Here is a 21,263-nt window from a genome sequence, read left to right on the forward strand (position 1 = left end):
TGAACGCTTGATTCTTGGTCAAAGAGGTTTCTCTGACTCTGTGATTAATACTATGTTACAGGCTCGTAAATCTGTATCTAGAGAGATATATTATAGAGTCTGGAAGACTTATATTTCTTGGTGTCTTTCTCATCATTTTTCTTGGCATTCTTTTAGAATACCGAGAATTTTACAGTTTCTTCAGGATGGTTTAGATAAGGGTTTGTCCGCAAGTTCCTTGAAAGGTCAAATCTCTGCTCTTTCTGTTCTTTTTCACAGAAAGATTGCTATTCTTCCTGATATTCATTGTTTTGTACAAGCTTTGGTTCGTATAAAACCTGTCATTAAGTCAATTTCTCCTCCTTGGAGTTTGAATTTGATTCTGGGAGCTCTTCAAGCTCCTCCGTTTGAACCTATGCATTCATTGGACATTAAATTACTTTCTTGGAAAGTTTTGTTCCTTTTGGCCATCTCTTCTGCCAGAAGAGTTTCTGAATTATCTGCTCTTTCTTGTGAGTCTCCTTTTCTGATTTTTCATCAGGATAAGGCGGTGTTGCTAACTTCTTTTGAATTTTTACCTTAAGTTGTGAATTCCAACAACATTAGTAGAGAAATTGTGGTTCCTTCATTATGTCCTAATCCTAAGAATTCTAAGGAGAAATCGTTGCATTCTTTGGATGTTGTTAGAGCTTTGAAATATTATGTTGAAGCTACTAAGTCTTTCCGAAAGACTTCTAGTCTATTTGTTATTTTTTCCGGTGCTAGAAAAGGCCGGAAAGCTTCTGCCATTTCTTTGGCATCTTGGTTGAAATCTTTAATTCATCTTGCCTATGTTGAGTCGGGTAAAACTCCGCCTCAGAGGATTACAGCTCATTCTACTAGGTCAGTTTCTACTTCCTGGGCGTTTAGGAATGAAGCTTCGGTTGATCAGATTTGCAAAGCAGCAACTTGGTCCTCTTTGCATACTTTTACTAAATTCTACCATTTTGATATATTTTCTTCTTCTGAAGCAGTTTTTGGTAGAAAAGTACTTCAGGCAGCGGTTTCAGTTTGAATCTTCTGCTTATGTTTTTCATTAAACTTTATTTTGGGTGTGGATTATTTTCAGCAGGAATTGGCTGTCTTTATTTTATCCCTCCCTCTCTAGTGACTCTTGTGTGGAAAGATCCACATCTTGGGTAATCATTATCCCATACGTCACTAGCTCATGGACTCTTGCTAATTGCATGAAAGAAAACATAATTTATGTAAGAACTTACCTGATAAATTCATTTCTTTCATATTAGCAAGAGTCCATGAGGCCCGCCCTTTTTTTGTGGTGGTTATGATTTTGTATAAAGCACAATTATTCCAATTCCTTATTTTATATGCTTTCGCACTTTTTTATCACCCCACTTCTTGGCTATTCGTTAAACTGAATTGTGGGTGTGGTGAGGGGTGTATTTATAAGCATTTTGAGGTTTGGGAAACTTTGCCCCTCCTGGTAGGAATGTATATCCCATACGTCACTAGCTCATGGACTCTTGCTAATATGAAAGAAATGAATTTATCAGGTAAGTTCTTACATAAATTATGTTTTATCTACTTGATTCATTGTTTTAAAGGGACATTAAACACTAATCAAATTCTATGAATGGTCCATTCAAAGAAAAGATTAGTCTGAGAATAACATGTATATGTATTTTTTTAAAGTCTCATTAGCTGTTTAAATATTGACAAAATAAGTATAAAGATTTAGTGTCTATAAAACAATGGGAGCTGTTGTGTTTTTAACTTAGGTTGCCTTCTCTGCTGTGGCCAATTAGGGACAGTTATAAATAGGTCACTAAAGTGTGCAGCCAATGGAATATAACAGTGTTCTGCACTTGAATTTCTAATAGGAACTGAAAATGTCACAATTTCAGAATAAAATTTCAGGAAAAGAACACAAAATAAATAATGAAAGCTTATTGCAGACTTTTTGTTTTATATATAAACAATGTATCATTGTATTACCATCTCAAAGTGTTTAATGTCTCTTTAATAAGTATGTAGTAAGAACTACTCATACGGGGGCATCTAATGAATAATAAATGCAATCATTCTTGTTCTGCTAAATATTACATTTACGAGAATGGTGCAATGCTTTAGATTTCTTTCATAAGATGGTGACAGCGCAAGAGCCATATGTAGGATTAAAGTCCAGTCCTTCAGGAGGAGACACAACACCCCTCAATACAGAGCTTTCATCCCTCCCACTTTCCAATGATTCCTTAGTCAATTTGCTGATCTACACATTGATTTAAAGGGGTTCTCAAACTGATGTGAGGCCTGATATCCCCCTCAGAGAGCTGGGAATAGGACAGAGGGGTGTAAAAGAGTATGTTGACAGCGAGAGTAAATCTACCACCGGAGTTTCTCATTTGCCTGCTGCAGGTGACACTGGGACTGGTCCGGCAGCCTCTTCCTGTTGGCCTCTTCAGAACATTCCGCCTTTAGATCTATGTCAGTGCATACTACACAATCAGGTTCCCTACAGCTTCGTACACGTGGTAGAGTGAGTGCTGACAGGTAACTAGGTACTTGCACTCACTTAGACTTTTCAGACTTAGCATAAACATGTTCACATAGCCTCAGGACATAGTTACATACACAAGATAACACTAGATATATTTTTGGACACTTTTGGGTTCTTTTACACATTACAGTAAAATTGAGGTACTGTCTCTTTAAAAAAAAATAGTTTTTGGTATTTAGTACATTCCAGAGCTCTGCTCCTCATTTTCAGCAGACTCTCAGATGATCAGGAACATTTTTGAAGCTGAGGATCTCTTTTCAATAGTTTCTGAGCTTCCTTCTTTGCAGAATTTAGAGAGTTAACTTTTCCTGTCAAAACTGTTTTCTTTTTTTTTTCATAAGGTGGTTACCATTGGGATTGAATTCCCGCATCTAGGAGGAGGCAAAGACACAACAAATACTAAAGCTATTAAATCCTCCCACCTACCTGTGTATCACAGTTTTGTTCTTTGCCTCCCAGGAGTTGGTGAATATTTGAGGTGCTCCTAATTCTACGTTGATTCTTAGACCTATGTGAAAACTTTTACCCCCTCATTCAGCAAGAGTAAGGAGCCTCTTCCTATAAAGACTTGGACAGAGGTTTGGACAGAGTACTTGGTAGTTACTCAATATTTCCCTGAGGGATTTTACTCACAAGCCTTCCATGGGTGTCGGATGGACCTGTCCTTAGCCTCCTCCTGTTGGGTCGTTATCATACTCCTCTGCAATATCCTCTGCTGTCACTTTCTCAGCAGTGGATGGGCTCTACAGCATGCAGCTCACTCAGATAGTCCGCCGGCCATAAGAAGGTACATTTTTAATGTATAGCGCCCAGGGGACATACTAACTTACACACAGACATATCTCACATTAGTTTTAGGAGTAGTGCTTTTCACTTTATATGTGAGGTGTTGAGGCAGTCTGCTTGTGGCAAAATAACCCTTTACTTTTATTTTTACTTCATACTACAGAGGCATTTCCTTACAATTAATGTTAGTTTCAGTTTGTGTAGGGGGTTTATCTCAAGGCAGACTGCACTTTCTTTCCTTAATGTTAGCTTTACGCATCATTTTTCTATACAGAGCTCACTTCCCAGCTCATGTCACTTTTCTGAAGCCGCAGGAGGTTATCAGATCAAAATTAATACCTATTCCGCCTTCGGTTGTGCACTCACACTTCCTGATTGCTGTAGAAATTTAGTTCATCAGCCATTCAGTGTGTAGTCAGCGCTTTTACACTGTTCTCTTCTACATGTACTATGGAGGGAGTGAGTACCCGGGTATCTATGAGCTTGGGGGCTGTTTTGCTAATTGTATAATTGTGTGTGTGTGTATGTATGTTTGTATGTATGTATATAGATAAGACAATAAACAACTCTAGCACAAGATTTATCAGCACATACAATGATAGATGGCGTGATATTCACTCAATACTACATAAACATTGGCACATTTTATTGGTTGATCCAATAATTGCCAAATTTGTAGGGAACACACCATTAATAACCCCAAGGAGAGACCCAAATTTAAAGGACATGTTGGGCTATAGTCACTTCAGGTCTACTAATACAAATTGGCTTACAGCAAAAAAATACAAAGATGGGAACTTTAAATGCACACACTGCTCTGTCTGTACAAACATGCTTACAGGGGAAACATTTTATGACATTCTAGGTCTGCCACATAGGGTAAAGGGTCATATAACCTGTAGAAGTGAAGGTGTTATCTATATGGTATCATGTAATTGCCCAATGTTCTATATAGGAAAGACGTATAGAGAACTGAAAGAAAGGATTAAAGAAGACAAGCGGGATATTAAAATCAATTGTATAAAGAATAGCAGTGTAGCAAGACATTTTATGGAATTCCACAACAGCAATAACAATATTTTGCGATTTAGGGGCCTGGAGCTAGTTGACATTAAAAGCAGAGGGGGGAATTTAGACCAAATCTTACTATGTAGAGAAAGTAAATGGATCTTTAACTTGAAAAGTCTAAAACCTTTGGGTATGAATGAGGAAATACATTTTCGTTCTTTTTTATGAACAAATTATAGATAGATTTTCTATCATGAATATATACTCCTTAAAAAGTTGTTGCTGATCAGACATGCAAGAAATAATGCATATGAGGGGGAAAAAATACTCCCCTGTCATATATCAAGGATTCAAAACTAGTTTTATTAATTACATTTTTCTGAAACTCAGTTTGTTTGACACAGCAGGCTACCCTTTGATAGATTATAACGATATTATAACCAAGTATCTAAAATGAATAGTGTTATATTTAGTAACAATTGTCAACATTATAAATGTACATGTATAATTTCACTGGGCATCAGATTCAAAACAAAGGCGGAGCTAATTGTATATAACAAAGGAGGAGATCCTCCAATCACTATCAAGCCGGAAGAAGCCCGTATGTTTGAACGGGTGAAACGCGCGTAGCTGCTATTTAGCGGGCTTGTCAGCTGCAAGCCGCTGATCGCTACTGCTTGTCTGCTAATTATTTTGAGCCACCGAAAGAGGCGCGCATATGCGCTCAAGTGCCTCTGAAAATGTTTTTAACCACTTTGGCATCTTAAATTTGTGGCAATACCAACACTGCAAAGGTGAGAAGACGGTGCAAATACCCAACTCCGAAAGGAGGAGATAAGTATACACGACGTAAGGTAATACAGCACAAAACCCCAGTCAACCTGAAAATGCAGATAATGTGAAAGCAACACAGAGCTAATTAAGAGCTTACATTGCCAAAGCTAATATAGTGGTTTGCTGTTTATCATGTTATGCATCCGTGGTTGAAAGGGTTAAAGGCTCACCCAATTTTTTTGCAACATCAGCAGTTTGGTTGGATGATCTAGAATCAGTTGCATATATCTGATTGCCACTTGTTGGGACAATACCGATAAGCTTTATGCCCTTGGATTATAAATACAGCCTGTTTATGCTGTGATTGGAAATATGAACTTATGATGGTGATTTGCAAACTCTAAATAACTTGCCTTTTGGTGGGACATTTTGCAGCTTTTAAGCTCAATGTTGTATTTGTATAATATTTGGAATATTATACAGACGTCAGATGTATGAATCATATGAATATGTACATGCTCCATACTGATATGTTCCTGTTGCAGACTAGCAGTAGACCTATATATGTTGTCCTCTTGTTACAATAAATTGTTTTATGCACTAACTGGGGGCATATATATTTTTCTCTCCTTCACCCTCTTGTGTTTTATGTGGGAAATTTATGAGTAATAGTCTAGTGCTGGACAATAGTGGTCTCTTTTTTTTCTCTTTTGTTTTAATATATATATATACACACATACATACAGGTGTACCTCAGAGATATTGTGGGTTCAGTTACAAACCACCGCAATAATAGTGAGTCACACTATTTTTTTGTTTCCCAGTGCATATAAAGTTAAATTTATACATTATTGTAGTCTATTAAGTGTGCAATAGCATTATGTCTAAAAAAAACTATGTGCATACCTTAATTTAAAAATACTTTGTTAAAAAATGCTAACCATCTTCTGAGGCTTCAGTGAGTCACAATATTTTTGCTGGTGGTGTGTATGTATGTGTATTCTTGTGTATTTATGTGTTTATATGTGTATATATGTGAATTCATGTGTGTGTTATGTATGTTGGAAAAATGGTGCAGATAGACTTGCTTAACACAGGATTCCACGCAAAACTCCAAAAATGGACTGGACAAAATTATTAGCATTGTAAGAAATAATTGCTTTCCAAGTTTGTTATACTCCTGTAATTTGTATTTAAACTCGCCTGTATCAATTAACTGGTGCTGACAATATAGAAATCACACCGGCAACCAGTTAAAATGGTGAAAATTTGACTCAACCTTTCTGTTGTGTGTCTCTTTGTGCCACACTGAGCATGGAGAAGAGAAAGAGCAGCAAAGAATTGTCTGAGGATTTGAGAACAAAAATTGTGGAAAAGCATGGACAATCTCATTGTTACAAATCCATCTCCAGAGATCTTAATGTCCCTGTGTACACTGTGTGCAACATTATCAAGAAGTTTATAGCCCATGGCACTGTAGCTAATATCCGTGGACGAAAGAGAAAAATTGATCAGATTGCAACAAAGGATTGTTCGAATGGTGGATAAAGAACCTTGATTAACTTTCAGACAAATTCAAGCTGACCTTTATGCACAGGGTACAAATATAAAAACTAAAAGCAGCGTCCCAGCACCACAGGTAGATAGCTGCACGTCACCTTGCGGTCACTGCCCTGGACCCCAATACAATGATACAAAATAGGCAGCAAGGTGACAGCAGAAAACTAATTTATTAAATATGACTGGAGACAAGAACAAACAGGCGACGTTTCGGGATTTTATAAAATCCTGAAACGTCGCCTGTTTGTTCTCGTCTCCAGTCATATTTAATAAATTAGTTTTCGGCTTTCACCTTGCTGCCTATTTTTGTAACAGGGTACAAATATGTCAGCTCGCACTATACGTCGCCATCTGAATGAAAAGGAACGATATGGTATTATTATTATTATTATCGGTTATTTGTAGAGTGCCAACAGATTCCTCAGCGCTATTAACAAAGATGGAGTACAACAAGACAAGTATAGGGATCAAATGGGTAGAGGGCCCTGCCAAGAGTTGCACTGTTGTTGTCAGCTCTTGAGCAGGTGATCAACAAACAGCTGGATTCTTAGGCTTACATGCTAAGGGGGTTCAGGGGATAGCAGTGGAGGAGAGGAACTGGTATAAAGAAAGGTTAGTGTAGGTTGTATGCATCCCTGAACAGTAGAGTCTTTAGGGAGCACTTGAAGCTTTTAAAACTAGAAAAAAGTATTGTGGAGCGAGGCAGAGAGTTCCACAAGATGGGAGCCAGTCTGGTGAAGTCCTGTAAACGGGAGTGTGATGAGGTGACAAGAGAGGAGGAGAGTAGGAGGTCATGAGCAGAGCGAAGGGGAACGGAGGGAGAGTTTCTGGAGACAAGGTCTGAGATATAGGGGGGAGCAGTGCAGTTGAGGGCTTTGTATGTCAGAATGAGAATTTTGTGTTTGATCCTAGAGGCAAGAGGAAGCCAGTGAAGAGATTGGCAGAGAGGTGCAGCAGATGAAGAGCGACGTGTAAGGAAGATGAGTCTGGCAGAGGCATTCATTATGGATTGTAAAGGAGCTAAGCGGTAGGTGGGGAGACCAGAGAGGACAGAGTTGCAGTAATCGAGGCGGGAGAGAATGAGAGAGTGGATTAAAATCTTAGTTGTGTCTTGTGTAAGGAAGTGTCTAATTTTAGAGATGTTTTTAAGGTGGAAGCGGCAGGCTTTAGCCAATGACTGAATGTGAGGAGTGAAAGAAAGATCTGAATCAAATGTGACCCCGAGACATCGGGCATGCGGGGTAGGGGTAATGATGGAGTTGTCGACAGTTATAGAGAGATTGTGGGTGGAGAGTTTAGAAGAAGGGGGGAAAATAAGGAGCTCAGTTTTGGAGAGATTTAGCTTGAGGTAGTGAGAGGACATCCAGTTGGAGATGTGAGAAAGGCAGTTAGTGACACGGATTAGCAAGAAAGGAGAAAGGTCTGGTGCAGAGAAGTAGATTTGGGTGTCATCGGCATACAAATGATATTGTAAACCTTGGGACTTTATTAGGGAACCTAGTGATGACGTGTAGATTGAGAAGAGAAGGGGACCGAGGACAGAGCCTTGCGGTACTCCGACAGAAAGTGGTGACGGGGCAGAGGAGGCCCCAGAGAAGGCTACACTAAAGGTACGGTTTGACAGGTAGGAAGAGAGCCACAAGAGGGCTGTGTCACATATGCCAAAGGATTGGAGGGTTTGGAGCAAGAGAGGGTGATCAACAGTGTCAAAGGCTGCGGACAGATCAAGGAGCATAAGCAGAGCGAAGTGGCCTTTTGATTTTGCTGTAAGTAGGTTGTTGGTAACCTTAACAATTGCTGTCTCTGTGGAGTGATTGGGATGAAATCCAGATTGCAATGGGTCAAGGGGGGATTTTATTGTAAGGAAATGGGATAGGCGTGGAAATGGGATAGATGGTAGACCCAGGAGGACCCCACTGCTGACACAGAAACATAAAAAAGCCAGATTGGAGTTTGCCAAAACTTACCTGAGGAAGCCAAAATCCTTTTTTGAGACTGTGCTGTGGACTGAAAAAACAAACTTACAGCTTTTTGGTAAAGCCCATCATTCTACTGTTCAGAAAAAAAACGTGACTTATAAAGAAAAGAATACAGTCAAACATGGTGGAGGTTCACTGATGTTTTGGGGTTGCTTTGCTGCTTCAGACACTGGATTTCTTGACTGTGTGCATGGCATTATGACATCTGAAGACTACTAAAGAATTCTGTGGTGCAATGTAGGACCCAGTTTCAGAAAGTTGGGTCTCCGTCAGAGGTCATGGGTCTTAGAGCAGGACAATGAGCCAAAGCACACGTCAAAAGGCACCCAGAAATTGTTTAAAGGGCCACTGTAAGTAAATATTTTCTATGCCTGTTACTAACTAACTACCCCAAATACGCTTTTTATCAATAGCATTTCATTAACATATCTCTACTGTATATCAGAAATCTTGTCTGCAAATTTAATTGTTTTCCAAACCCACTCCGTGGGTATCCTTTGCTCTGTACCAATCCGTTTACAATACCTAGGTTTCAAAATGGCGCTTTAAACACAAAGTTATTGGTTTAAGTATTTTGAACATGCAGTGCTGAAAATAGTGGGCAGGATAACGTGACATCATCACCGAATAAAAGATATAACTTTTAGAACGTTATGAAACTTAGTTTTGGAGAAAATATAGGTCAGTAGGTTTTAATTAATGTTTATTAACTTTAATATGTTAGTTGTTTAGCTTAAAAATTATAACAGAAAGTAATCCTTTAAAGGGACAGTCAAGTCCAAAAAAACCTTTCATGTTTCAAATAGGGCATGTCATTTTAAACAACTTTCCAATTTACTTTTATCACCAATTTTGCTTTGTTCTTTTGGTATTCTTAGTTGAAAGCTAGACCTAGGAGGGCTCATGATAATTTCTAAGCCCTTGAAGGCTGCCTTTAATCACATGCTTTTGTATTTGCTTTTCACAGCAGGGGAGAGCTAGTTCAGGTAAACCCTATAGATAACATTGTGAGCATGCCCATGGATTGTGGCAGACACTGCACTAATTGGCTAAAATGAAAGTCAAAAGATAATAAATAAAATGTCATGTGATCAGGGGGCTGTCAGAAAATGTTTAGATACAAGTTAATCACAGAGGTAAAAAGTGTATTATTATAACCGTGTTGGTTATGCAAAACTGGGGAATGGGTAATAAAGGGATTATCTATCTTTTTAAACAACAAAAATTCTGGTGTTGACTGTCCCTTTAAGATAAAGCGCTGGAGAGTGCTGAACTGGCCAGCAATGAGTTCAGATCTCAATCCCATAGAGCAGTGTTTTTCAACCAGTGTGCCGTGAGAGATCCTCAGGTGTGCCACGACAGACTGACAACAGTGTGACATATTTTTTAAACTTTGCTTCTTTTTTACTCCCAGTGCAGGGGTAGTTTGTAGGAGGCATGGCATAACAGCACAATGCATACAGTATGTGTGTGTTTGTGTGTATGTGTACAGGTAGCCCTCAGTTTACGCCGGGGTTAGGTTCCAGAAGGAATGGTTGTAAATTGAAACCGTTGTAAATTGAAACCCAGTTTATAATGTAAGTCAATGGGAAGTGAGGGAGATAGGTTCCAGGCCCCTCTCAAAATTGTCATAAGTAACACCTAATACATTATTTTTAAAGCTTTGAAATGAAGACTTTAAATGCTAAACAGCATTATAAACTTAATAAAATAATCACTCAACACAGAATATATAATTAAACTAAGTTAAATGAACAAAAACATTTGCTAAACATCATTATAAACCTAATAAAATAATCACACAACACAGACTTCACTTGCATTTTTCTGCAAACAGTTCTTTCTATGCATTCCAATCTGGACCGATTTATAGACAGGACGATCTTGTTCCTTTGAAATCTGCTCGATAGCTCAGGTCTGGTTAAACTGATTAATTTCAGCTTGCTTAGCTTTGCTGCAACACAAGCGGACAGCTCCACCTACTGGCTATTTTAATAAATGCACTGCTTTTCAATGCTTTTCAATAGCAGTCACATGACTGGAAAAAAAGGTTGTTATTCTGAAACGGTGTAAATTGAACCGTTGTAAAACGAGGGCCACCTGTATATATATATATATATATATATATATATATATATATATATATATATATATATATGCTGTATGTGTGATTTTTTTAAAATTTTGGGATGGTGGTGGGCCACAGGATTTTTTAATGTAAAAAAGTGTGCCACAGCAAAAAAAAATGTTAAAAATCACTGCCATAGAGCACCTGTGGAGAGATCTCACAACAGCAGTTGGGAAAAGGAACCCTTCCAATATAAGAGACCTGGAGTAGTGGGCGAAAGAAGAGTGGTCCAAAATTCCATTAGAAAGGTGTAAGAAACTCATTGATGGTTACAGGAAGTGATTGATTTCAGTTATTTTTTTCAAAGGGATGTACTACCAAATATTAAATTGAAGGTGCCATTTTTGTCCAGTCCATTTTTGGAGTTCTGCGTGGAATGTGTCAGATTTGGGGGATTTTCTCCACTTTTTTTGTGTCATGCCAATACAAACAAAAGAAATAAACATGAGAATGCCTTAACGTTTGTAATTGCAACAATTTTCTGGATGAAGTGGTGCATTATCTGACAAAAATGCAGGGGTGCCAATATTTTTGGCTATGACTGTATGTATATCTGTGTGCGCGCGTGTATATAAATGTGTGTATGTGTGACTAAATGAATAGCTCGGATCAGTTATGTGAAGGCCCTAGTTCTATAATTGCGCCAGCCTGGTTACGCAGGACCTAGTATACAGATCTAATACTAGGCTGACCATATTGCCGCTTTAAGAAGGGACACATATAAAAAATACATATGGCAGGGTTCTTATACAAAACATTTCTTGAAACAGCCCTGACACATGTATTTTTCATATGTGTCCCTTTCTAAAGCGGCAATATGGTCACCCTATCTAATACAGATTTCCAGCTCTCCACCTTGGACTCTTCTGAAGTATCAGGGTCTATTGTCTCAATCTTTAAACTTGATGAGTGTAGCTGGCACACCAATTTTGAAACAGAGGGGCTTACTGATGCTGTGGCTAATACTTTCTCAAGAAGATAGCCAAGTTGTCAGATGTGAAAGCCTTTTTTCAGGCGTTGCTTAAACGTAGACCTCTTTTTACTCCAATTTCTTTTCCATGGAATTTAGATGCATGGCATTCTATTTTGGACTTTCTTTTAGATGTTGGCTCTATCCTTTCTTATTTTTCACAAAGATAAAGCTTTGCATATGTTTGATATTGTTAGAGCTCTAAAAGTTTACTTGCATGCTATTATGGATTGCAGATTAAGCTACATTTATTTTTTTCATTTTCAGGTCCTCTTAGAGAACATGATGATACTATTATCATACTAGTTTTTTGGCTTAAACAAATAATTCCCAAGGCTTTCTTGTCAGCGGCAAGATCGCACCCTAAACACATTACAGCACATTCCAGATCTGTTCCCACTTCTTAGATTTTAAAACTGATTCTTCTATGGATCAGAATTGCAAAGCTGCAACATTGTATTATTTACATCAATTTACTAAATTTTATTATATTGAGCGGTTTTTAGCATAAAAGTCCTAAAGGCTGCAAAGTCTGGCAAATAGGAACTGCCTTTATTTTTTTCCCACCCATTTTCCGGTGTACTTTACAGCTTGGACATTAGATCTCACACGTTAAGGCTTGTGGACTCTCATCACCTTATGAAAGAAAACATTATTTATGCTTACCTGATAAATTACTTTCTTTCATGGTGGTGACAGTCTTTTATTTTTGGCGGCTTTTTTTTTGTTGCTTTTTTGGCGCCTCATGATACCCTGTTTGCCTTCCTACTTTTCTGTTACCTTCCTCTGCTCGGCTATCCCACCTCCCTGAGATACACAGGGAGGTGGGAGGGTTTAAAAGCTTTTAGTATTTGGGGTGTGTCTGCTTCCTCCTAAGTGGTGGGAATCCATTCCCACTTGTTAAGGCTCGTGGACTCTCACCACCATGAAAGAAAGGAATTTATTAGGTAAGCATAAATTATGTTTCTCCAACATAGGTGTGTCCGGTCCACGGCGTCATCCTTACTTGTGGGATATTCTCTTCCCCAACAGGAAATGGCAAAGAGCCCAGCAAAGTTGGTCACATGATCCCTCCTAGGCTCCGCCTACCCCAGTCATTCTCTTTGCCGTTGTACAGGCAACATCTCCACGGAGATGGCTTAGAGTTTTTTAGTGTTTAACTGTAGTTTTTATTATTCAATCAAGAGTTTGTTATTTTAAAATAGTGCTGGTATGTACTATTTACTCAGAAACAGAAAAGAGATGAAGATTTCTGTTTGTATGAGGAAAATGATTTTAGCAACCGTCACTAAAATCCATGGCTGTTCCACACAGGACTGTTGAGAGCAATTAACTTCAGTTGGGGGAACAGTGAGCAGTCTCTTGCTGCTTGAGGTATGACACATTCTAACAAGACGATGTAATGCTGGAAGCTGTCATTTTCCCTATGGGATCCGGTAAGCCATGTTTATTACGATCGTAAATAAGGGCTTCACAAGGGCTTATTAAGACTGTAGACCTTTTCTGGGCTAAATCGATTCATTATTAACACATATTTAGCCTTGAGGAATCATTTTATTTGGGTATTTTGATATAATAATATCGGCAGGCACTGTTTTAGACACCTTATTCTTTAGGGGCTTTCCCAAAGCATAGGCAGAGCCTCATTTTCGCGCCGGTGTTGCGCACTTGTTTTTGAGAGGCATGGCATGCAGTCGCATGTGAGAGGAGCTCTGATACTTAGAAAAGACTTTCTGAAGGCGTCATTTGGTATCGTATTCCCCTTTGGGCTTGGTTGGGTCTCAGCAAAGCAGATACCAGGGACTGTAAAGGGGTTAAAGTTCAAAACGGCTACGGTTCCGTTATTTTAAGGGTTAAAGCTTCCAAATTTGGTGTGCAATACTTTTAAGGCTTTAAGACACTGTGGTGAAAATTTGGTGAATTTTGAACAATTCCTTCATGTTTTTTCGCAATTGCAGTAATAAAGTGTGTTCAGTTTAAAATTTAAAGTGACAGTAACGGTTTTATTTTAAAACGTTTTTTGTACTTTGTTATCAAGTTTATGCCTGTTTAACATGTCTGAACTACCAGATAGACTGTGTGATTTATGTGACAATGACAATGATGCCCAAGATGATTCCTCAAGTGAGGGGAGTAAGCATGGTACTGCATCATTCCCTCCTTCGTCTACACGAGTCTTGCCCACTCAGGAGGCCCCTAGTACATCTAGCGCGCCAATACTCCTTACTATGCAACAATTAACGGCTGTAATGGATAATTCTGTCAAAAACATTTTAGCCAAAATGAACACTTATCAGCGTAAGCGCGACTGCTCTGTTTTAGATACTGAAGAGCATGACGACGCTGGTAATAATGTTTCTGAAGGGCCCCTAACCCAGTCTGATGGGGCCAGGGAGGTTTTGTCTGAGGGAGAAATTACTGATTCAGGGAACATTTCTCAACAAGCTGAACCTGATGTGATTGCATTTAAATTTAAGTTGGAACATCTCCGCATTCTGCTTAAGGAGGTATTATCCACTCTGGATGATTGTGACAAGTTGGTCATCCCAGAGAAACTATGTAAAATGGACAAGTTCCTAGAGGTGCCGGGGCTCCCAGAAGCTTTTCCTATACCCAAGCGGGTGGCGGACATTGTTAATAAAGAATGGGAAAGGCCCGGTATTCCTTTCGTCCCTCCCCCCATATTTAAAAAATTGTTTCCTATGGTCGACCCCAGAAAGGACTTATGGCAGACAGTCCCCAAGGTCGAGGGAGCGGTTTCCACTTTAAACAAACGCACCACTATACCCATAGAGGATAGTTGTGCTTTCAAGATCCTATGGATAAAAAATTAGAAGGTTTGCTTAAAAAGATGTTTGTTCAGCAGGGTTACCTTCTACAACCAATTTCATGCGTTGTCCCTGTCGCTACAGCCGCATGTTTCTGGTTCGATGAACTGATAAAGGCGGTCGATAGTGATTCTCCTCCTTATGAGGAGATTATGGACAGAATCAATGCTCTCAAATTGGCTAATTCTTTTACCCTAGACGCCACTTTGCAATTGGCTAGGTTAGCGGCTAAGAATTCTGGGTTTGCTATTGTGGCGCGCAGAGCGCTTTGGTTGAAATCTTGGTCGGCTGATGCGTCTTCCAAGAACAAGCTACTTAACATTCCTTTCAAGGGGAAAACGCTGTTTGGCCCTGACTTGAAAGAGATTATCTCTGATATCACTGGGGGTAAGGGCCACGCCCTTCCTCAGGATCGGCCTTTCAAGGCAAAAAATAAACCTAATTTTCGTCCCTTTCGTAGAAACGGACCAGCCCAAAGTGCTACGTCCTCTAAGCAAGAGGGTAATACTTCTCAAGCCAAGCCAGCTTGGAGACCAATGCAAGGCTGGAACAAGGGAAAGCAGGCCAAGAAACCTGCCACTGCTACCAAGACAGCATGAAATGTTGGCCCCCGATCCGGGACCGGATCTGGTGGGGGGCAGACTCTCTCTCTTCGCTCAGGCTTGGGCAAGAGATGTTCTGGATCCTTGGGCGCTAGAAATAGTCTCCCAAGGTTATCTTCTGGAATTCAAGGGGCTTCCCCCAAGGGGGAGGTTCCACAGGTCTCAGTTGTCTTCAGACCACATAAAAAGACAGGCATTCTTACGTTGTGTAGAAGACCTGTTAAAAATGGGAGTGATTCATCCTGTTCCATTAAGAGAACAAGGGATGGGGTTCTACTCCAATCTGTTCATAGTTCCCAAAAAAGAGGGAACGTTCAGACCAATCTTAGATCTCAAGATCTTAAACAAGTTTCTCAAGGTTCCATCGTTCAAGATGGAAACCATTCGAACTATTCTTCCTTCCATCCAGGAAGGTCAATTCATGACCACGGTGGATTTAAAGGATGCGTATCTACATATTCCTATCCACAAGGAACATCATCGGTTCCTAGGGTTCGCATTCCTGGACAAGCATTACCAGTTCGTGGCGCTTCCTTTCGGATTAGCCACTGCTCCAAGGATTTTCACAAAGGTACTAGGGTCCCTTCTAGCTGTGCTAAGACCAAGGGGCATTGCTGTAGTACCTTACTTGGACGACATTCTGATTCAAGCGTCGTCCCTTCCTCAAGCAAAGGCTCACACGGACATAGTCCTGGCCTTTCTCAGATCTCACGGATGGAAAGTGAACGTGGAAAAGAGTTCTCTATCTCCGTCAACAAGGGTTCCCTTCTTGGGAACAATAATAGACTCCTTAGAAATGAGGATATTTCTGACAGAGGCCAGAAAAACAAAGCTTCTAGACTCTTGTCGGATACTTCATTCCGTTCCTCTTCCTTCCATAGCTCAGTGCATGGAAGTGATCGGGTTGATGGTAGCGGCAATGGACATAGTTCCTTTTGCGCGCATTCATCTAAGACCATTACAACTGTGCATGCTCAGTCAGTGGAATGGGGACTATACAGACTTGTCTCCGAAGATACAAGTAAATCAGAGGACCAGAGACTCACTCCGTTGGTGGCTGTCCCTGGACAACCTGTCACAAGGGATGACATTCCGCAGACCAGAGTGGGTCATTGTCACGACCGACGCCAGTCTGATGGGCTGGGGCGCGGTCTGGGGATCCCTGAAAGCTCAGGGTCTTTGGTCTCGGGAAGAATCTCTTCTACCGATAAATATTCTGGAACTGAGAGCGATATTCAATGCTCTCAAGGCTTGGCCTCAGCTAGCGAGGGCCAAGTTCATACGGTTTCAATCAGACAACATGACAACTGTTGCGTACATCAACCATCAGGGGGGAACAAGGAGTTCCCTAGCGATGGAAGAAGTGACCAAAATCATTCTATGGGCGGAGTCTCACTCCTGCCACCTGTCCGCTATCCACATCCCAGGAGTGGAAAATTGGGAAGCGGATTTTCTGAGTCGTCAGACATTGCATCCGGGGGAGTGGGAACTCCATCCGGAAATCTTTGCCCAAGTCACTCAGCTGTGGGGCATTCCAGACATGGATCTGATGGCCTCTCGTCAGAACTTCAAAGTTCCTTGCTACGGGTCCAGATCCAGGGATCCCAAGGCGGCTCTAGTGGATGCACTAGTAGCACCTTGGACCTTCAAACTAGCTTATGTGTTCCCGCCGTTTCCTCTCATCCCCAGGCTGGTAGCCAGGATCAATCAGGAGAGGGCGTCGGTGATCTTGATAGCTCCTGCGTGGCCACGCAGGACTTGGTATGCAGATCTGGTGAATATGTCATCGGCTCCACCTTGGAAGCTACCTTTGAGACGAGACCTTCTTGTTCAGGGTCCGTTCGAACATCCGAACCTGGTTTCACTCCAGCTGACTGCTTGGAGATTGAACGCTTGATCTTATCGAAGCGAGGGTTCTCAGATTCTGTTATCGATACTCTTGTTCAGGCCAGAAAGCCTGTAACTAGAAAGATTTACCACAAAATTTGGAAAAAATATATCTGTTGGTGTGAATCTAAAGGATTCCCTTGGGACAAGGTTAAGATTCCTAAGATTCTATCCTTCCTTCAAGAAGGATTGGAAAAAGGATTATCTGCAAGTTCCCTGAAGGGACAGATTTCTGCCTTGTCTGTGTTACTTCACAAAAAGCTGGCAGCTGTGCCAGATGTTCAAGCCTTTGTTCAGGCTCTGGTTAGAATTAAGCCTGTTTACAAACCTTTGACTCCTCCTTGGAGTCTCAATTTAGTTCTTTCAGTTCTTCAGGGGGTTCCGTTTGAACCCTTACATTCCGTTGATATTAAGTTATTATCTTGGAAAGTTTTGTTTTTAGTTGCAATTTCTTCTGCTAGAAGAGTTTCAGAATTATCTGCTCTGCAGTGTTCTCCTCCTTATCTGGTGTTCCATGCAGATAAGGTGGTTTTACGTACTAAACCTGGTTTTCTTCCAAAAGTTGTTTCTAACAAAAACATTAACCAGGAGATTATCGTACCTTCTCTGTGTCCGAAACCAGTTTCAAAGAAGGAACGTTTGTTGCACAATTTGGATGTTGTTCGCGCTCTAAAATTCTATTTAGATGCTACAAAGGATTTTAGACAAACATCTTCCTTGTTTGTTGTTTATTCCGGTAAAAGGAGAGGTCAAAAAGCAACTTCTACCTCTCTCTCTTTTTGGATTAAAAGCATCATCAGATTGGCTTACGAGACTGCCGGACGGCAACCTCCCGAAAGAATCACAGCTCATTCCACTAGGGCTGTGGCTTCCACATGGGCCTTCAAGAACGAGGCTTCTGTTGATCAGATATGTAGGGCAGCGACTTGGTCTTCACTGCACACTTTTACCAAATTTTACAAGTTTGATACTTTTGCTTCTTCTGAGGCTATTTTTGGGAGAAAGGTTTTGCAAACCGTGGTGCCTTCCATTTAGGTGACCTGATTTGCTCCCTCCCTTCATCCGTGTCCTAAAGCTTTGGTATTGGTTCCCACAAGTAAGGATGACGCCGTGGACCGGACACACCTATGTTGGAGAAAACAGAATTTATGTTTACCTGATAAATTACTTTCTCCAACGGTGTGTCCGGTCCACGGCCCGCCCTGGTTTTTTTAATCAGGTCTGATAATTTATTTTCTTTAACTACAGTCACCACGGTACCATATGGTTTCTCCTATGCAAATATTCCTCCTTAACGTCGGTCGAATGACTGGGGTAGGCGGAGCCTAGGAGGGATCATGTGACCAGCTTTGCTGGGCTCTTTGCCATTTCCTGTTGGGGAAGAGAATATCCCACAAGTAAGGATGACGCCGTGGACCGGACACACCGTTGGAGAAAGTAATTTATCAGGTAAACATAAATTCTGTTTTTCAGTCAGACGGTGACCATCTTTTGACATACTGAAATTTCTCTTCAGAGCCTTAGAGTGGTAAGCACCCTTAATAACTAGAGTTTTGCCTAAATTTATATTTATTTAACCCTTTATTGACTCAATCTTCCTTTTCTATATTTTAAAGTACATTTTTTTTCTTTTAAAGAGACCATAGCAAATTTCTTCAGATTCCCTCACAGGGACTTTAGTCTTGCAGTTTGCCAATATTTGTTTGTTCCCATAAGGGTGTTAACTCTTTCTGTGTCTCTTATACTGTATTTCTTTGCTGCTAATTTTACATACTTGCCTATCCTATTCTAAATCATTATGGAGAAGACTGGTGCAGCTAAAGTTTAGGACATAACACTGATCCCTTCAGGGCAATCTGTCAGTTTAACCCCTTCGCAGATGTGTTTGCTATGTTAGGAGGTGTTGGCGTGTCCTCTTACTCAGCTTTGTTACCTATGTGCTGAGTCTGTGCCTATAGCTAGACAGGGTCATGCAGCATTGCAGGGATTTGTTACCAACCAGGGTTCTACAGAGCTGTCTCCTAACTTAAAACAGCGCCTTCACTCTGCAATTTCATAACTGATTTATTTTATGCTTCCACAAGTTAAATGCAAAAGCATGAAAAGGACAGAAAGGTCCCTTTGTAAGCCCTGGGCTCATCTGGTACATCCCTAAAGAGTGACCTGTCTACGTACAGTGTACCCTCCAGCATTACAATTAGAATTAGAATCCTCCTACTCAGCTGAGGACAATTATCCAGAAACCCAGCCCCCTCTTCTGAATTGAGTAGCAAAAGTTATATCCTTTAATTTCAAGGAGCACATACACGCTGTATTGCAGAATGATTGGGGCCCCTCCACCTGCAGACAAAAAAGGTAATCTACCTTCCTTCTTTCTGAGCTAATTAGCAAGGAATGGAACAGATCAGTCATTCCCTTTTTGGTTAGGTTTGCCAAATTAAAAAACATGTTTCCTTTACCCTGTAAAAAATTGGAGTCGTGGAAGACTATTCCTAAGATGGACAGTGCTATTTCCACTTCCACTAGGCGGACTACAATTCCTTTAGAGGACAGTACCTCTTAAGTATCCTATGGACAGAAAACTTTAAGGTTTACTCAGGATATTGCTACAGTCACTGTTGGGTGTAAAGGAGCTTTCTTGCTGCAAGACAAAAAATTTAAGGGCAAGGTTAAATCCTCTCGACTATTTCACTTCTTTTGCCTTTTTCCACTTTCCTATATGTCCTCAAAAGATTTATTAATAATGCATATTGATTTTTTTATTTTTCTGCATCTCGCTGCCTTGGCTGAACACAAGAGAGCTGAACAGAAACGTTTCTTGGTTGTGTCTGAAGTTTTCTCACAGGTCTCATCTTATTTTCTAAGCATTTGCTGGCAAGTTTGCCTCAATATGTAATTTATTTATCACACTAATATTTAAAGATTTGTATGCAAAACCATATTCAAATACAAGATAAAGTATTCTTAAAACCAGAATTTGATTTCTATTAGTATTTTAATTTTTTCATCTGCCTCTGTGGGATTCTGCATTCCAGAGAGCTTTATTAATTTCTGTGTGAGACAGCTAGATGGGTCTCCAAGGTTCAGTCTCTTTTTTTTAGAGATCTGAGTCCTGTCCATGCAAGGTTGGGGGGAGTTAGTGGTTCAGCTCTCTGTTGGAGAATTTTACAAAATTGTGCCCTTTTGCTTTAGCATCTTCATGTCTTTGACTTAAATACTTTTATAAACAAAATTAAATGACCGTTCATTTTTATATACTATTCTTACAGTATATATGCTGCTTTTGGGATGTATTTTGATTGCGGGATATTACATTTATCTCTACTGAAAGTATGACTATCCACCCAAAGCATTACTGCTTCTTAAATTCCTTAAATAATAGTCCTAAAATAGTGTACCAGGAAAATAAAGCCTTGGAAGCTAATGTCAGTTTAGCATTCCTAGGTAAAGTTTGGGCACATATAATAGCTTTATGACAATGTATAACTACCAATGGTGTCAGAGGTGATTACAGAAGAGGTACTTTCTCATTCTCCTTTAGACTTACAAATCTTCTTAAATTACTTTCTTTCATAAGGTGGTAAGAGTCCACAAGCCTTAAACTCCAGTCCACCAAGAGGCAGACAAAAATTACCCAACATACCAAGGGGTTTAAATCCTCCCACTTCCTAATTTCCCCCTATTCTTAATTTTTGCCTTCACAGGAAAAAGTTTAAATTGTGAGGTGCTTGGACATCTTTGTGGAAAGGTGTACTCAAACTGCTCGTTATCCCCCTCAGAGGACCAAGAATAAAACAGAGGGATGTAGAGTACCACCATAGGCAGTGAGAGTTATTCTCCTGAGGGAGTTTTTCACTAGCCTACCACAGCTGGGACTGGTTCTACATCCTACTTCTGTTGGCTTTTTTCAGAATTTCTCTGAAATAAGATCTTGTGTTAGTGTTATCTAACTAGGATGGGCTCATCTACTGGACGCAGGATATATTCAGCTTGGTAAGCAAAGTAGAGTGGGTGTTTTACAAGTAAGTACATGCCCTAAACTCACACAGCCCACGGGCTTCTTAGCAGGTACAATATTTATTGTATATCAGTGCCAGAATACATTCCTTGCTCTTTTCACCCACATATGGACATGTAACTGGGACAAGTATTTAACTTGTGTAAAGAAAGAGTGTTGGAACTGGGACAATTGCACTATCACTTGC

At 40.1% G+C, this 21,263-nt stretch overlaps 1 protein-coding gene across 1 annotated transcript in view; it reads left to right on the forward strand.

Annotated features, from left to right (window-relative positions):
• Positions 1-21,263, forward strand: part of TXNRD2 (thioredoxin reductase 2) — a 566,113-nt gene that overhangs the window by 350,996 nt on the left and 193,854 nt on the right. The window contains 1 exon segment of the mRNA XM_053701924.1: positions 7,690-7,695. Coding sequence (XP_053557899.1) covers positions 7,690-7,695 — 6 coding nt within the window.

Source organism: Bombina bombina, chromosome 2, assembly GCF_027579735.1.
Source record: "Bombina bombina isolate aBomBom1 chromosome 2, aBomBom1.pri, whole genome shotgun sequence".
Classification (NCBI taxonomy): domain Eukaryota; kingdom Metazoa; phylum Chordata; class Amphibia; order Anura; family Bombinatoridae; genus Bombina; species Bombina bombina.